Source organism: Pongo abelii, chromosome 19 (assembly GCF_028885655.2).
Source record: "Pongo abelii isolate AG06213 chromosome 19, NHGRI_mPonAbe1-v2.0_pri, whole genome shotgun sequence".
Lineage (NCBI taxonomy): Eukaryota > Metazoa > Chordata > Mammalia > Primates > Hominidae > Pongo > Pongo abelii.
This window is the reverse complement of record NC_072004.2, coordinates 57,256,900-57,269,107: the sequence shown is the minus strand read 5'-3', so window position 1 is coordinate 57,269,107 and position 12,208 is coordinate 57,256,900. Positions and strand designations below refer to the sequence as shown.

General features: G+C 46.9%; 1 protein-coding gene and 1 long non-coding RNA gene across 3 annotated transcripts in view; one reads left to right on the top strand and one right to left on the bottom strand.

Annotated features, from left to right (window-relative positions):
• Nucleotides 1-12,208, bottom strand: part of TEX14 (testis expressed 14, intercellular bridge forming factor) — a 108,969-nt gene that overhangs the window by 43,473 nt on the left and 53,288 nt on the right. For both annotated transcript variants that reach the window (XM_054537034.2, XM_054537035.2), the window contains 3 exons: nt 5,990-6,141; nt 3,417-3,607; nt 2,822-2,972 (listed from right to left, as the gene is read on the bottom strand). In XM_054537034.2, the coding sequence (XP_054393009.1) occupies nt 2,822-2,972; nt 3,417-3,607; nt 5,990-6,141 (494 nt within the window). The remainder of the gene's footprint in view (nt 1-2,821; nt 2,973-3,416; nt 3,608-5,989; nt 6,142-12,208) is intronic.
• LOC129051396 (uncharacterized) overlaps nt 1-12,208 on the top strand; it is a 75,353-nt gene that overhangs the window by 55,696 nt on the left and 7,449 nt on the right. The window lies entirely within an intron of this gene.

Genomic DNA, 12,208 nt, shown 5'->3' with positions numbered 1-12,208 from the left:
GCAAATTATAGGCCCCTGAATCTTGTTTTGTTTTGTTTTATAGAGATGGGGTCTTGCTATGTTGCCCGGGTTGCTCTCAAACTCCTGGCTTTAAGTGATCCTCCCGTCTCACTCTCCCAAAGTGCTGGGATTACAGGTGTGAGCCACCGTGCCCAGCTCCCCTGAATCTTAAGGACCACATTCATAGCCTTCTTTTCACACAAAAGAGTTTGACTATTTCTCAAAGTTATGCTCTTGGTGAGCATCTGATAAAAGTAGTCTAGGGCCAGGCGTGGTGGTTCACGCCTGTAATCCCAATACTTTGGGAGGCCAGGGCGGGTGGACCACTTGAGGTCAGGAGTTCGAGACCAGCCTGACCAACATGGTGAAACCCCATCTCTACTAAATACAAAAAATTAGCCAGGCATGGTGGTGCATGCCTGTAGTCTCAGCTACTTGGGAGGCTGAGGCAGGAGAATCGCTTGAACCTGGGAGACAGAGGTTGCAGTAAGCCAAGATTGCGCCATTGCACTCCAGTCTGGGCAAAAAGAGTGAAACTGCCTCAAAAAAAAAAAAAAAAAAAAAAGAGTAGCCTAGATACCACCCAAGGAGCCATTACATTATGGGAGTAATAAAAAAACTAAAAAAATAATGCTAGGATTGACCACCCACCACCCCTGGTTTACAGGTGTATAGCTTGCAGAGAATGGGACGAAGCTGCCAAAGTAATGAGGTTACAGGCCACTCTGGAGGCCTCCAGCACTGCTGAAGGAGAGTCAGAGTGAATGGTCGTTTGGCTGGAATTGGAAGGCCTGGGTTCCAGTTCTATAACAAGTTCTCTGTGATCCTGAGCAGGTTACAACCTCTCTGAACCTTAGTTTTCTCATCTGTAATATGAAGGCATTAAGCCTGATGACTGAAAGGTCCTTTCCAGTTCTAAATTCTAAAGTTTTCAAATGTACTAAAATGTAGTAAAACTGGTTAGGCAAAGTGGCTCATACCTGTAATCCAAGTGCTTTGGGAGGCTGAAGTGGGAGGACTGCTTGAGGCCAGGAGTTCAAGACCAACCTGGGCAACATAATGAGACCTCATCTCTAAAAAAAAAAAACCTTTTTAGGCCAGGTGTGGTGGCTTATGCCTGCAATCCCAGCACTATGGGAGGACCAGGTGGGAGGACTGCTTGAGTTCAGGAGTTCAAGACCAGCCTGGGCAACATCGTGAGACCTTGTCTCTACTAAAAATTTAAACAATTAGGCTGGGCGCAGTGGCTCACGCCTGTAATCCCAGCACTTTGGGAGACCGAGGCAGGTGGATCATGAGGTCAGGAGATTGAGAACATCCTAGCCAACATGGTGAACCCCGTCTCTACTAAAAATACAAAAAATTAACTGGGCATGGTTGTGCGTGCCTGTAATCCCAGCTACTTGGGAGGCTGAGGCAGGAGAATTGCTTAAACCAGGGAGGCAGAGGTTGCAATGAGCCGAGATCGCGCCACTGCACTCCAGCCTGGCGACAGAGTGAGACTCCATCTCAACAACAACAAAAAAAATTAAAAGAATTAGCTAGGTGTGGTAGTACACACCTGTAGTCCCAGCTACTTGGGAGGCCAAGGCAGGAGGATTACTTGAGCCTGAGAGATTGAGGCTGCAGTGAGCTATGATTGCACCACTGCACTCTAGCCTGAGAAACAGAGTAAAACTATGTCTCACAAAAAAAAAAAGAAAAAGAAAAAAAAAAACTTAAAAAAAAATTAGCAGGATATGGTGGCATGTACCTGTAGTCCTGTTTACTCGAGAGGCTTGAGCCCAGGAATTGGAGGCTGCAGTAAGGTATAATTATGCCTCATACTCCAGTCTGGGCAACAGAGTAAGATCCTGTCTCTTAAAAAAAAAATGGTAATTTTATTCTTTAAACTATTCCAAATTCTCTATAATGAGCATTTTTATTTGTGAAACAATTAGATAAATTCTTAAGAGTAATCATACTAGAAATAAACTCAATTATTATGACTTAGTTCTAGATCCACGCTAGGTATATATATGGAGCCCCAAAAGTTTACCTTAATAATTTTAAGGATCTTGATTTTTTTCCTAAGGCATTCATCTTTTCCCAGTTAAGTTGTATCTACAGTGGCCAGGCACGGTGGCTCATGCTTGTAATCCTAGCACTTTGGGAGGCCAAGACAAGCAGATCACTTGAGGCCAGGAGTTCAAGACCAGCCTGGCCAATATGGCAAAACCCCATCCCTACTAAAAATACAAAAATTAGGCCGGGCGCAGTGGCTCACATATGTAATCCTAGCACTTTGGGAGGCTGAGGCAGGCAGATCGCCTGAGGTCAGGAGTTCGAGACCAGCCTGGCCAACATGGAGAAACCCCGTCTCTACTAAAAATACAAAATTTAGCCAGGCGTGGTGGCGTGCACCTGTCATCCCAGCTACTCAGGAGGCTGAGGCAGGAGAATTGCTTGAACCTGGGAGGCGGAGGTTGCAATGAGCCGAGACCCCACCATTGCACTCCAGCCTGGGCAACAGAGTGAGGTTCCATCTCAAAAAAAAAAAAAAAAAAAAAAAAAAAATTAGCCCAGCATGGTGGCACATGCCTGTAATCCCAGCTACTCAGGAGGCTGAGGCATGAGAATCGCTTGAACCCAGGAAGTAGAGGTTGCAGTGAGCTGAGATCATGCCACTGTACTCCAGTCTGGGCAATAGAGCTAGACTTTATCTCACAAAACAAACAAACAAGTTACATCTACAGTTTAGAGGGGTCAATTAGTTGCAGCTCATGTGACTCTCAGAACACATTTGTGTCAAAGTAACACAACCTGTGAATTAAGGCCATACCCATTTCCTTTAGCTCTATGATTTCCATGTCAGGGGTCTCTCCGGGATGTTCTGAAGTCAGTCCTAGAAAGACATTGACATCGGGATGGAGTCCGTATCTCTGCACTCTGGGGCTCTCGGTTGGTTGAGTTCTCTGGGCTCCAGTAAAATCCTGTAACACAGGAAATATTGTCAAGGACATAGTCTCAGTCATCCTGAATGTCACTGGTGCTTTAGAAACCATCTAAGTATCTGATAAACTCCCTCTTATTCCTGTTGGGTAAACTGACTTTAGTCCTAATTAACTAGTTTATTGTTATTGCCAATACCTTAAAAGCAATAATAATAGCTACCATTCACTGAATCTCCACTAAGTGCCTACAATGTGCCCCTACTATGCATATGTGTTGAACCTCCCTAGCTCCCCTCCTCAATTCCATGCTGCTTTCACCAAGTTAAGCAGTTATGCTATTCTCAAGAACACAGAAATGGTGTAATAAAATGAGGATTTCCAAAATTTCTTACAACTTGGGTTTCTAGCTTCGTCTTGTCTCTGACTCCCTACTCTCCTGAGTTAGGTAAGCAGAAATAGACTCCCAACAACTTCAGGACTTGCCTTTAAGTCATTCTTCAGAATATACCGGATATCTTGAAGGTTCATAGTTCGGTCTTTCTGCTTGACGTGGATGCCTGACTTAACAATATCATAGTAAGGTTTCGGAAGCCTGACATCAGCTTCTAAATAATTCCCCAAGACTACGGCTTTTTTAACAACTGAGCCATCTAAGCCATTCCAGGGTATGTCATCTGTAAGGAAAAAGTCATACAAAGGAGTAAATTAGGAAACCAGAGAGTGGAGTTGGGGGAAAAGAAATCAGATGAAGCTGGGTAACCTTAGGCAAGTCACTTAACTCCTTTATTTTTTTTTTCTAATCCACTGTACTTTAGAAACAATTCATTCCCTTATATATTAATTTCTCTCTGTAGAAAAACTACCCTGAGAGGCTGGGCGCAGTGGCTCACACCTGTAATCCCAGCACTTTGGGAGGCCGAGGCAGGTGGATCACAAGGTCAAGAGATCAAGACCGTCCTGGCCAACATGGTATAATCCCCTCTCTACTAAAAATACAAAAATTAACCAGGCGTGGTGGCGCGCACCTGTAATCCCAGCCACTTAGGAGGCTAAGGCAGGAGAATCACTTGAACCCGGGAGGCAGAGGTTGTAGTGAGCTGAGATTGCGCCACTGCACTCCAGCCTAGTGACAAAAACAGAAAACAAAAAACAAACAAAAAAAACTACCTGGGAGGCCAATTCATAAGTGAGAAGTCACTTTACCCATTTACCAGGGAGATCACTGCCACAGAGGTAGGAAACAATAGTGTCAGCAACATGTACACATGGGCTCCCCGCTGGCAGGGGAGCCCAATATTCATCTCACGTATATTGTCATTTTGCCTCTGGGACTGCAAACACCATAACAAAGCAGCCCTTGGCCAGGCGCGGTGGCTCACACCTGTAATCCTAGCACTCTGGGAGGCCGAGACGGGTGGATCACCTGAGGTCAGAGGTTGAAACCAGCCTGGCCAACACAGTGAAATCCCATCTCTACTAAAAATACAAAAATTAGCTGGGTGTGGTGGCGAGCACATGTAATCTCAGCTACTTTGGGAGGCTGAGGCAGGAGAATCACTTGAACCCAGGAGGTGGAGGTTGCAGTGAGCCGAGATCGCGCCACTGCACTCCAGTCTGGGCAACAGAGTAAGACTCCATCTTAAAAAAAAAAAAAAAAAAAAAAGCCTTGCGCTTTGGCTCATGCCTGTAATCCCAGCACTTTGGGAGGCTGAGGTGAGTGGATCACGAGGTCAGGAGATCCAGACCATCCTGGTTAACACGGTGAAACCCCGTCTGTACCAAAAATAGAAAAAATTAGCCGGGCATGGTGGCACACCCCTGTAGTCCCAGTTACTTGGGAGGCTGAGGCAGGAGAATCGCTTGAACCCGGGAGGCAGAAGTTGCAGTGAGCCAAGATCCCGCCACCGCACTCCAGCCTGGGCAACAGAGTGAGACTCCATCAAAAAAAAAAAAAAGCAGCCCTTAATGAATGTGATTTTACTGTGTGTGTGTGTGTGTATGTGTGTATGTCTTTCTCTTGAAGGATTCCTTCCATCTTCAGATATGTGACTACTTTCTCCACATCAGAGCAGTGGATTTGGAAGTACATCCATTTCTTTCAAGTGACACTGTTTATACATCTAATGGACACAGGGTGTGTTTCATAGTTTACTTCTCAGAGGCTAGTCTTTCCCCCTAATTTACAAGTTCTCAAGGGATACCGCACCATAGATCATAAGTACTGATACCAATATTCAGGTTAAAAAGTTTGCTTCGGCCAGGCGTGGTGGCTCACACCTGTAATCCCAGCACTTCGGGAGGCCGAGGTGGGTGGATCACAAGGTCAAGCGATCGAGACCAGCCTGGCCAATATGGTGAAACCCCATCTCTACTAAAAATACAAAAATTAGTTGGGCGTGGTGGTGTGCACCTGTAGTCCCAGCTACTCGGGAGGCTGAGGCAGAAGAATTGCTTGGACCCAGGAGGCAGAGGTTGCAGTAAACTGAGATCGAGCCACTGCACTCCAGCCTGGGTGTCAGAGCAAGATTCTGTCTCAAAAAAAAAAATAATAATAATAATAATAAAAATAATAAATTTTTTTTTAGTTTGGATTAAATGCATTATCACTGACAAGCAGATGGATGGGCTTTGCTGAGTCTTTTCTTTTTTTTCTTTTGAGACAAGAGTCTCACTCTGTCACCCAGGCTGGAGTGCAGTGGTGCTATCTCAGCTCACTGCAACCTCTGCCTCCCAGGTTCAAGTGATTCTCCTGCCTCAGCCTCCCAAGTAGCTGGGACTACAGGCACGTGCCACCACGCCCAGCTAATTTTTGTATTTTTAGTAGAGACAGAGTTTCACCATGTTGGCCAGGCTGGTCTTGAACTCCTGACTTCAGGTGATCCACCCGCCTCAGCCTCCCAAAGTGCTGGGATTACAGGCGTGAGCCACTGCTCCCAGCCAATAAGTCTCTTTTTAATAAGTCTTCTATTTTCATAAAAGTCAGTAACTCCTGTAGGGGGAGAAAAATGCAACCTAAGAATAGGGACTTTGGTCAACCATTAATGATCTTGATCTACCTGTTAAAATCTCCTGCATGATCATAGAAAAGCTGTAGATGTCTGACTTCACTGTGGCTGCCTTCTGTAAGATCACTTCTGGTGCGGCCCAGTTGTATAGCTGCATAGGAAGGGGCACTCGAGTCAGGTCCCTCTGTACACCTCTGTCCTTGCTACGGAAGGAAACTCACAAGTCAGGGCTCATGCCTTAAAGGGTCTTTTATGCATTCATTCATTCATTCATTCATTCAGAGTCTTGCCCTGTCATCCAGGCTGGAGAGCAGCAGCGTGATCTCAGCTCACTGCAACCTCTGCCACCTCCCGGGTTCAAGCAATTCTCCTGCCTCAGCCTCCCAAGTAGCTAGGATTACAGGTGTGTGTCACCAGGCCCGGCTAATTTTTGTATTTTAGTAGAGACGAGGTTTTGCCATGTTGGCCAGGCTCGTGGGTCTTTTAATCAACATACTACATTTGTGAAAACTTTGCCTCTGAAGGCCGACAACCTCTTTTTGAGTTCCTGGAAACCTAACTAGACAACGAGCTAGTCCACACTGCTTCAGAGCTGTTCCAACACCTGCAATTCCTTACTATTCCACCCGGGCCCTCTCCACCACTTCATCTGGCAACTCTACTGCTCACCCACTCCACTCAAATCACAGGGGCCTTCTTTCAGTTCCTCCAACATACCTCATGTTCTTCAGCACATTAACCCTTCAAGTCTTTGCACTGGCAGCTTCTGCCAGGCATGCCCTGCCCACAGATCCTAGAGTGGCTAGCTACTTTTTGTGACTGAGATATTTGTCTGAAAGTCACTTCCTCAAGCAGGTCCTCCCTGACTGCCTAATCTAAAGTAGTCCTGTTTTATTGGTTTCAGAGCACTTATTATCTGAATTTGTGTTCATTTAGTTTATTATCTGTCTCCCCTCCATTCTAGAGAGTCAGCTCCATGAGAGTAGGCAACTCATCTGCCTTTATATCACTGTACTTCTGGGCTTACACCAGGGCCTTGATGCTTGCTGTTGAATAAATGAATGTAAACTCTTTCAAGAGCCCTCTCAACCCCCATGTGCTTTATCAAAGCCATCTGGGACTTCCCCAACTCCTCATGATTATTTCTTTTCTGAACTCCTGCCCTTTTGGGAATGTGCCCTCTCAGTTTAGCACTCAAGGGTTCACTCATATGCTTAAATAACTCTTCCCAACCAGACTCCTTAAAAGCTAAGTCAGAGCATCCTAAATGTCTTCTGGCCCAGCAAGAGTCCTCAGGGTAAACTCAGCACTGACTTGTGCCCACAGCTGTCATGACAATCAAATGAGATCATGGATGTAGAAACACTCGGTGAGCCATAAAGCACTCTTTCATGTAAAGAATTAGTATGAATATTATGGGAGGCATTCAGTCAAGACTTAATGACTGGCAGATGATAATTAAGAATTAAGTTTTTAAAAAGCAAGTGACAGCAAGTTTTTTGTTGGTCTGGAAAAAGGGTAGATTTTAGACGATGAGATGGGCTTCTCAGACTTTGAGCAAACTTCCCTAAATAAAGTTTCTTCCAGCAAATCTTTGGATAGAGGGCAGTGAGTTCATGAAGTCATGAAGGTGAAAAAGCTAGTATTGACTTTAGTTATATTGCTGAAAAGTCACCTATAGCCTAGTATAGTGTGAACAGTGTGGATATGCATACAAATTTAATACATAAATAATTATATATTAAACCCGGGAGGCAGAGGTTGCAGTGAGCCAAGACTGAGCCACTGCACTCCAGCCTGGGTAACAGAGCGAGACTCGGTCTCAAAAAAAAAAAAAAAAAAAAAAAAAAGGCCAGGAGCAGTGGCTCATGCCTGTAATCCCAGCACTTTAGGAGGCCGAGGCGGGTGGATCACTTGAGGTCAGGAATTCAACACCAGCCTGGCCAACATGGTGAAACCCCATCTCCACTAAAAACACAAAAATTAGCTGGGCATGGTGGCACGTGCCTGTAATCCCAGCTACTCAGGAGGCGGAAGCAGAATTGCTTGAATCCGGGAGGCAGAGGTTGCTGTGAGCTGAGATTGCACCACTGCATTCCAGACTGGGCTACAGAGCAAGACTCCATCTCAAAAAAAAAAAAAAAAAAAAAAAAGGAAGGAGCTGAAGGGTAGGAGAAACTGCTGTATCACTTTTATACCAAGAGATGGAATGCTATCCTTGACAATGATATTCAACAAACTGATATGCCCTAGTAGAGTGTTACCAAAAATAAATGTGGGATTGAAGGCTATTTTAGGTTGGTGAATAATCAACTCATGTTATCAGCTTTCAAAGAAGGGTATGTTGTTACATCTGCAATGGCTTGCTGACTGACATTTCTGACACTTCTACCTGAAGTTCCATCCTGAGGTCATTCCTAGACATTCACAGACCCTTGGTTACCTCCTACCCCCTCACTTGGCCAGTTGTTGACCCCAACAACTCCATGCATTTCACTTTATTCCCTCCCATTTTGGCTTCATGGTCACCACTAGGCCCTGTCTCATGGTCTCCTGGCTGGTGTTCCTGTCAACCTCCAATCCATCCCGCTCCTATATCCTGGAGACATCCTCTACCATCCGGTTTAGCCCCATCTGTGTCTCTAACCAATCAATTGGGTAACTTCACACCATTGCTTCACCCCTGGGTGCCTCAGTTTCCTCAACTATATAAGGATAGCACTGGGCTGGGCCATCTCCAAAGCTCCATTTTGGGCTAGGATTCACATTTCTATTGGTGAGCAAAAGGAGAAGAAACTGCGGTACCTTTCCCTCAACAGCAGATCGCGATCCATCACTGACAAAAGTGCACACCCGTTAGCTTCCACTGCTCCTGAACACATAGCCAGAGAGGTCAACCCTGCTCTGAACCATTTCAAGTTTTTCCTTCAACTAGATCATCCAATCATTTAAGAAACATTTACCGGCCAGCTGTAGTGGCTCATGCCTGTAATCCTGTACTTTGGGAGGCTGAGGCAGGAGGATTGCCTGAGCCCAGGAGATTGAGATTGTAGTGAGCCACTGTACTATCACCTGGGCAAAAGAGAGAGATCGTGTGTCCCCCACCCCCAGAAAAGAAGGCTGGTGTGGTGGCTCACACTTGTAATCCAAGCACTTTGGGAGGCCAGGTCAGGCAGATCGCATGAGTGCAGGAGTTCAAGTCCAGCCTGGGCAACATGGTGTGACTTTATCTCTATAAAAAATACAAAAATTGGCTGGGCTCAGTGGCTCACGCCTGTATTCCCAGCACTTTGGGAGGCTGAGGCGGGTGGATCACAAAGTCAGGAGTTCGAGACCACCCTGGCTAACATGGTGAAACCCTGTCTCTACTAAAAATACAAAAAATTAGCCAGGTGTGGTGGCGGGTGCCTGTAGTCCTGGCTACTTGGGAGGCTGAGGCAGGAGAATGGCAAGAACCCAGGAGGCGGATCTTGTAGTGAGCCGAGATCGCGCCACTGCACTCCAGCCTGGGCGACAGAGCAAGACTCTGTCTCAAAAAAAAAAAAAAAATTAGCTGGATGTGGTGGCATGTGCCTGTAGTCCCAGCTACTCAGGAAGCTGAGGTAGGAAGATCGCTTGATGCTGGGAGGTTGCAGTGAGCCGAGATGGTGCCACTGCACTCCAGCCTGGGCAATAGAGCAAGATCTTGTCTCAAAAAAATAAAAAATATTTACTGAGCACTTACCACAAGTGGCAGGCCCAGAGCTGGTGATGAACTCCCCATCTGGTGGGGCAGACACACTTGTATAGAAATGACTGTGGTACATTTGCGTAACGCATGTGAGGAGAGGAATATGCAAAGTGCCTCAGGGTATGAGGGCATCAGTATAGACTTCACAGAGAGTGTTGGGAGACTGTGTCTGAAGTGACTTTAAAAGGCTAAATTGGCGTGTGCCAGGTATTCTAGATGCAGAGAGCAGTGTAGTAAAAGTGCCTTCAAATAGTCAGGAGGGAGCAGGGCCGGGCAGTTAGGAGATTGACACTACGAGTGGAGCCTCACTTGGGGAGGCTTCCGCTCCCTGAAAAGGGGTCTGGACTTAATCTTGCAGGCAATAAGGAGACCCTGAAAGCTTTTAGCTCAGATTAAAAATGGACCAGATGTGAAGCTGAGCAGTTCAACTAGTGACAGTTATCTGGCCTCTGCCTGTTCCCATCTAGAAAAGTGCCATGGCTCCAGTCATACCCTAACGGCTCCCCTGCTTTTTTTCTTGAGACGGAATCTTGCTCTGTCACCCAGGCTGGAGTGCAGTGGCGTGATCTTGGCTCACTGCAAGCTCTGCCTCCCAGGTTCATGCCATTCTCCTGCCTCAGCCTCCCGAGAAGCCGGGACTACAGGCGCCTACCACCATGCCTGGCTATATTTTTTGTATTTTTAGTAGAGACGGGGTTTCACCGTGTTAGCCAGGATGGTCTCGATTTCCTGACCTCGTGATCCGCCCGTCTCGGCCTCCCAAAGTGCTGGGATTACAGGCGTGAGCCACCGTGCCCGGCCAGAATGGCTCCCCTGCTTTCTCTTGCCCCGTCACAGCCCCTTCTCCATACACAGGAGCAAGAGGGAGGAATTTTTTTTTTTTTTTTTTTTTTTTTTTGAGACTGAGCTTCGCTCTTGTTGACCAGGCTGGAGTGCAATGGCGCAATCTCGGCTCACCGCAACCTCTGCCTCCCAGGTTCAAGAGATTCTCTTGCCTCAGCCTCCCAAGTAGCTGGGATTACAGGCATGCGCCACCACGCCTGGCTAATTTTGTATTTTTAGTAGAGCTGGGGTTTCTCCATGTTGGTCAGGCTGGTCTCGAACTCCCAACCTCAGGTGATCTGCATGTCTCAGCCTCCTAAAGTGCTGGAATTACAGGCATGAGCCACCACGCCCGGCCTAGAGGAAGGATCTTAACCTACAAATCATCCATGACCCTATACTGCTCAAAAATGCCTGTCCTAAGAACACAGCATCCCAGTGTTCTTAAGATAAAATTCAAACTCCTCACCAGGGCCCACAAGGCCAAGCACAACCTGACCTCTGCCTCCTCTCCATGCAGAGGGACAAAAGGCACTCCAGGTCTGGGGAAGTGAGAGCCTTTTTATTTCATTTGTTCAAAAAACATATGCTGAGTGCACATACGCAAAGGCCTGTTCTGGGCATTTGAGATATAGCGGTAAATAAAACAGAAATCCCTGCCTCATGGAGCTTTTGATCTTTGAGAGAAGTTACAGAGCATGTGACAAGCAAAGATCTGGTGAGAGACCAGAAACAAAGCATCAGCGATGGGTAGGTGACAGACAAGGGTAAGAGGAAGTAGATGGGTCTAGGCAAGGGGTCTGCCCAGTGGCTGAGGCCTCACAGAAGAGCAGAACCAATACTGGCCCAAAGGCTCAGAGCTGTGGATGGCAGTAAGGAAGCGTAGGGGAGAGCCTCTGCCTCTCAAAGCTTGGGGGCTTCAGGAAGACTTTGACTCTTGCCAAAAGGAAACTAAGCCCACTTACCAACTCCTGAATTTTGACTGCCTCTCTCACTGTGCTGAGCCCCTTGAGGGCAGAAAATGCCCTCCATGTCTATCCAGGCCAGTGCCTGACCCAGATGTAGGAGGTGTGACAGACCATTAGGCTCATCAGCACCCATCACCTTCTCTCCTTCCAGGATGCACAGGTAAGGCACAGCTCAGCTTCCCTCCAGTAGAAGGTAACTGGGCTCTGGCCACTGCAATGTGGGAGGCAGTAACATACCCATTTCAGACTGGCCCCAAACCCCACTGTGTCCCCTCCATGTTCTTTCTTGCTTGCTGACTGGCAGTGCAAAAAATGCAGTGGGGGATCAAGGCCTGAAAGGTGGTGAAGCTACAGACTGGAGTGACAGGGAACACTGTCCCTGCCTCCAACACAGACTGGATTGCAATGTGAGTGAGAAATATACCTTATTGTGTTAAAAGCCACTCAAAGGGCCAGGCGCAGTGGATCACACCTGTAATCCTAGCACTTTGGGAGGCCGAAGTGGGCGGATCACCTGAGGTCAGGAGTTTGAGACCAGCCTGGCCAACATGGTGAAACTGCATCTCTACTAAAAACACAAAAATTAGCCAGGTGTGGTGGTGAGCACCTGTAATCCCAGCTACTCGGGAGGCTGAGGCAAGAGAATCGCTTGAACCCAGGAGGCAGAGGTTGCAGTGAGCCAAGATTGTGCCACTGCACTCCAGCCTAGGCAAGAGGGCAAGACTCCGTCAAAAAAAAAAAAAAAAAAAA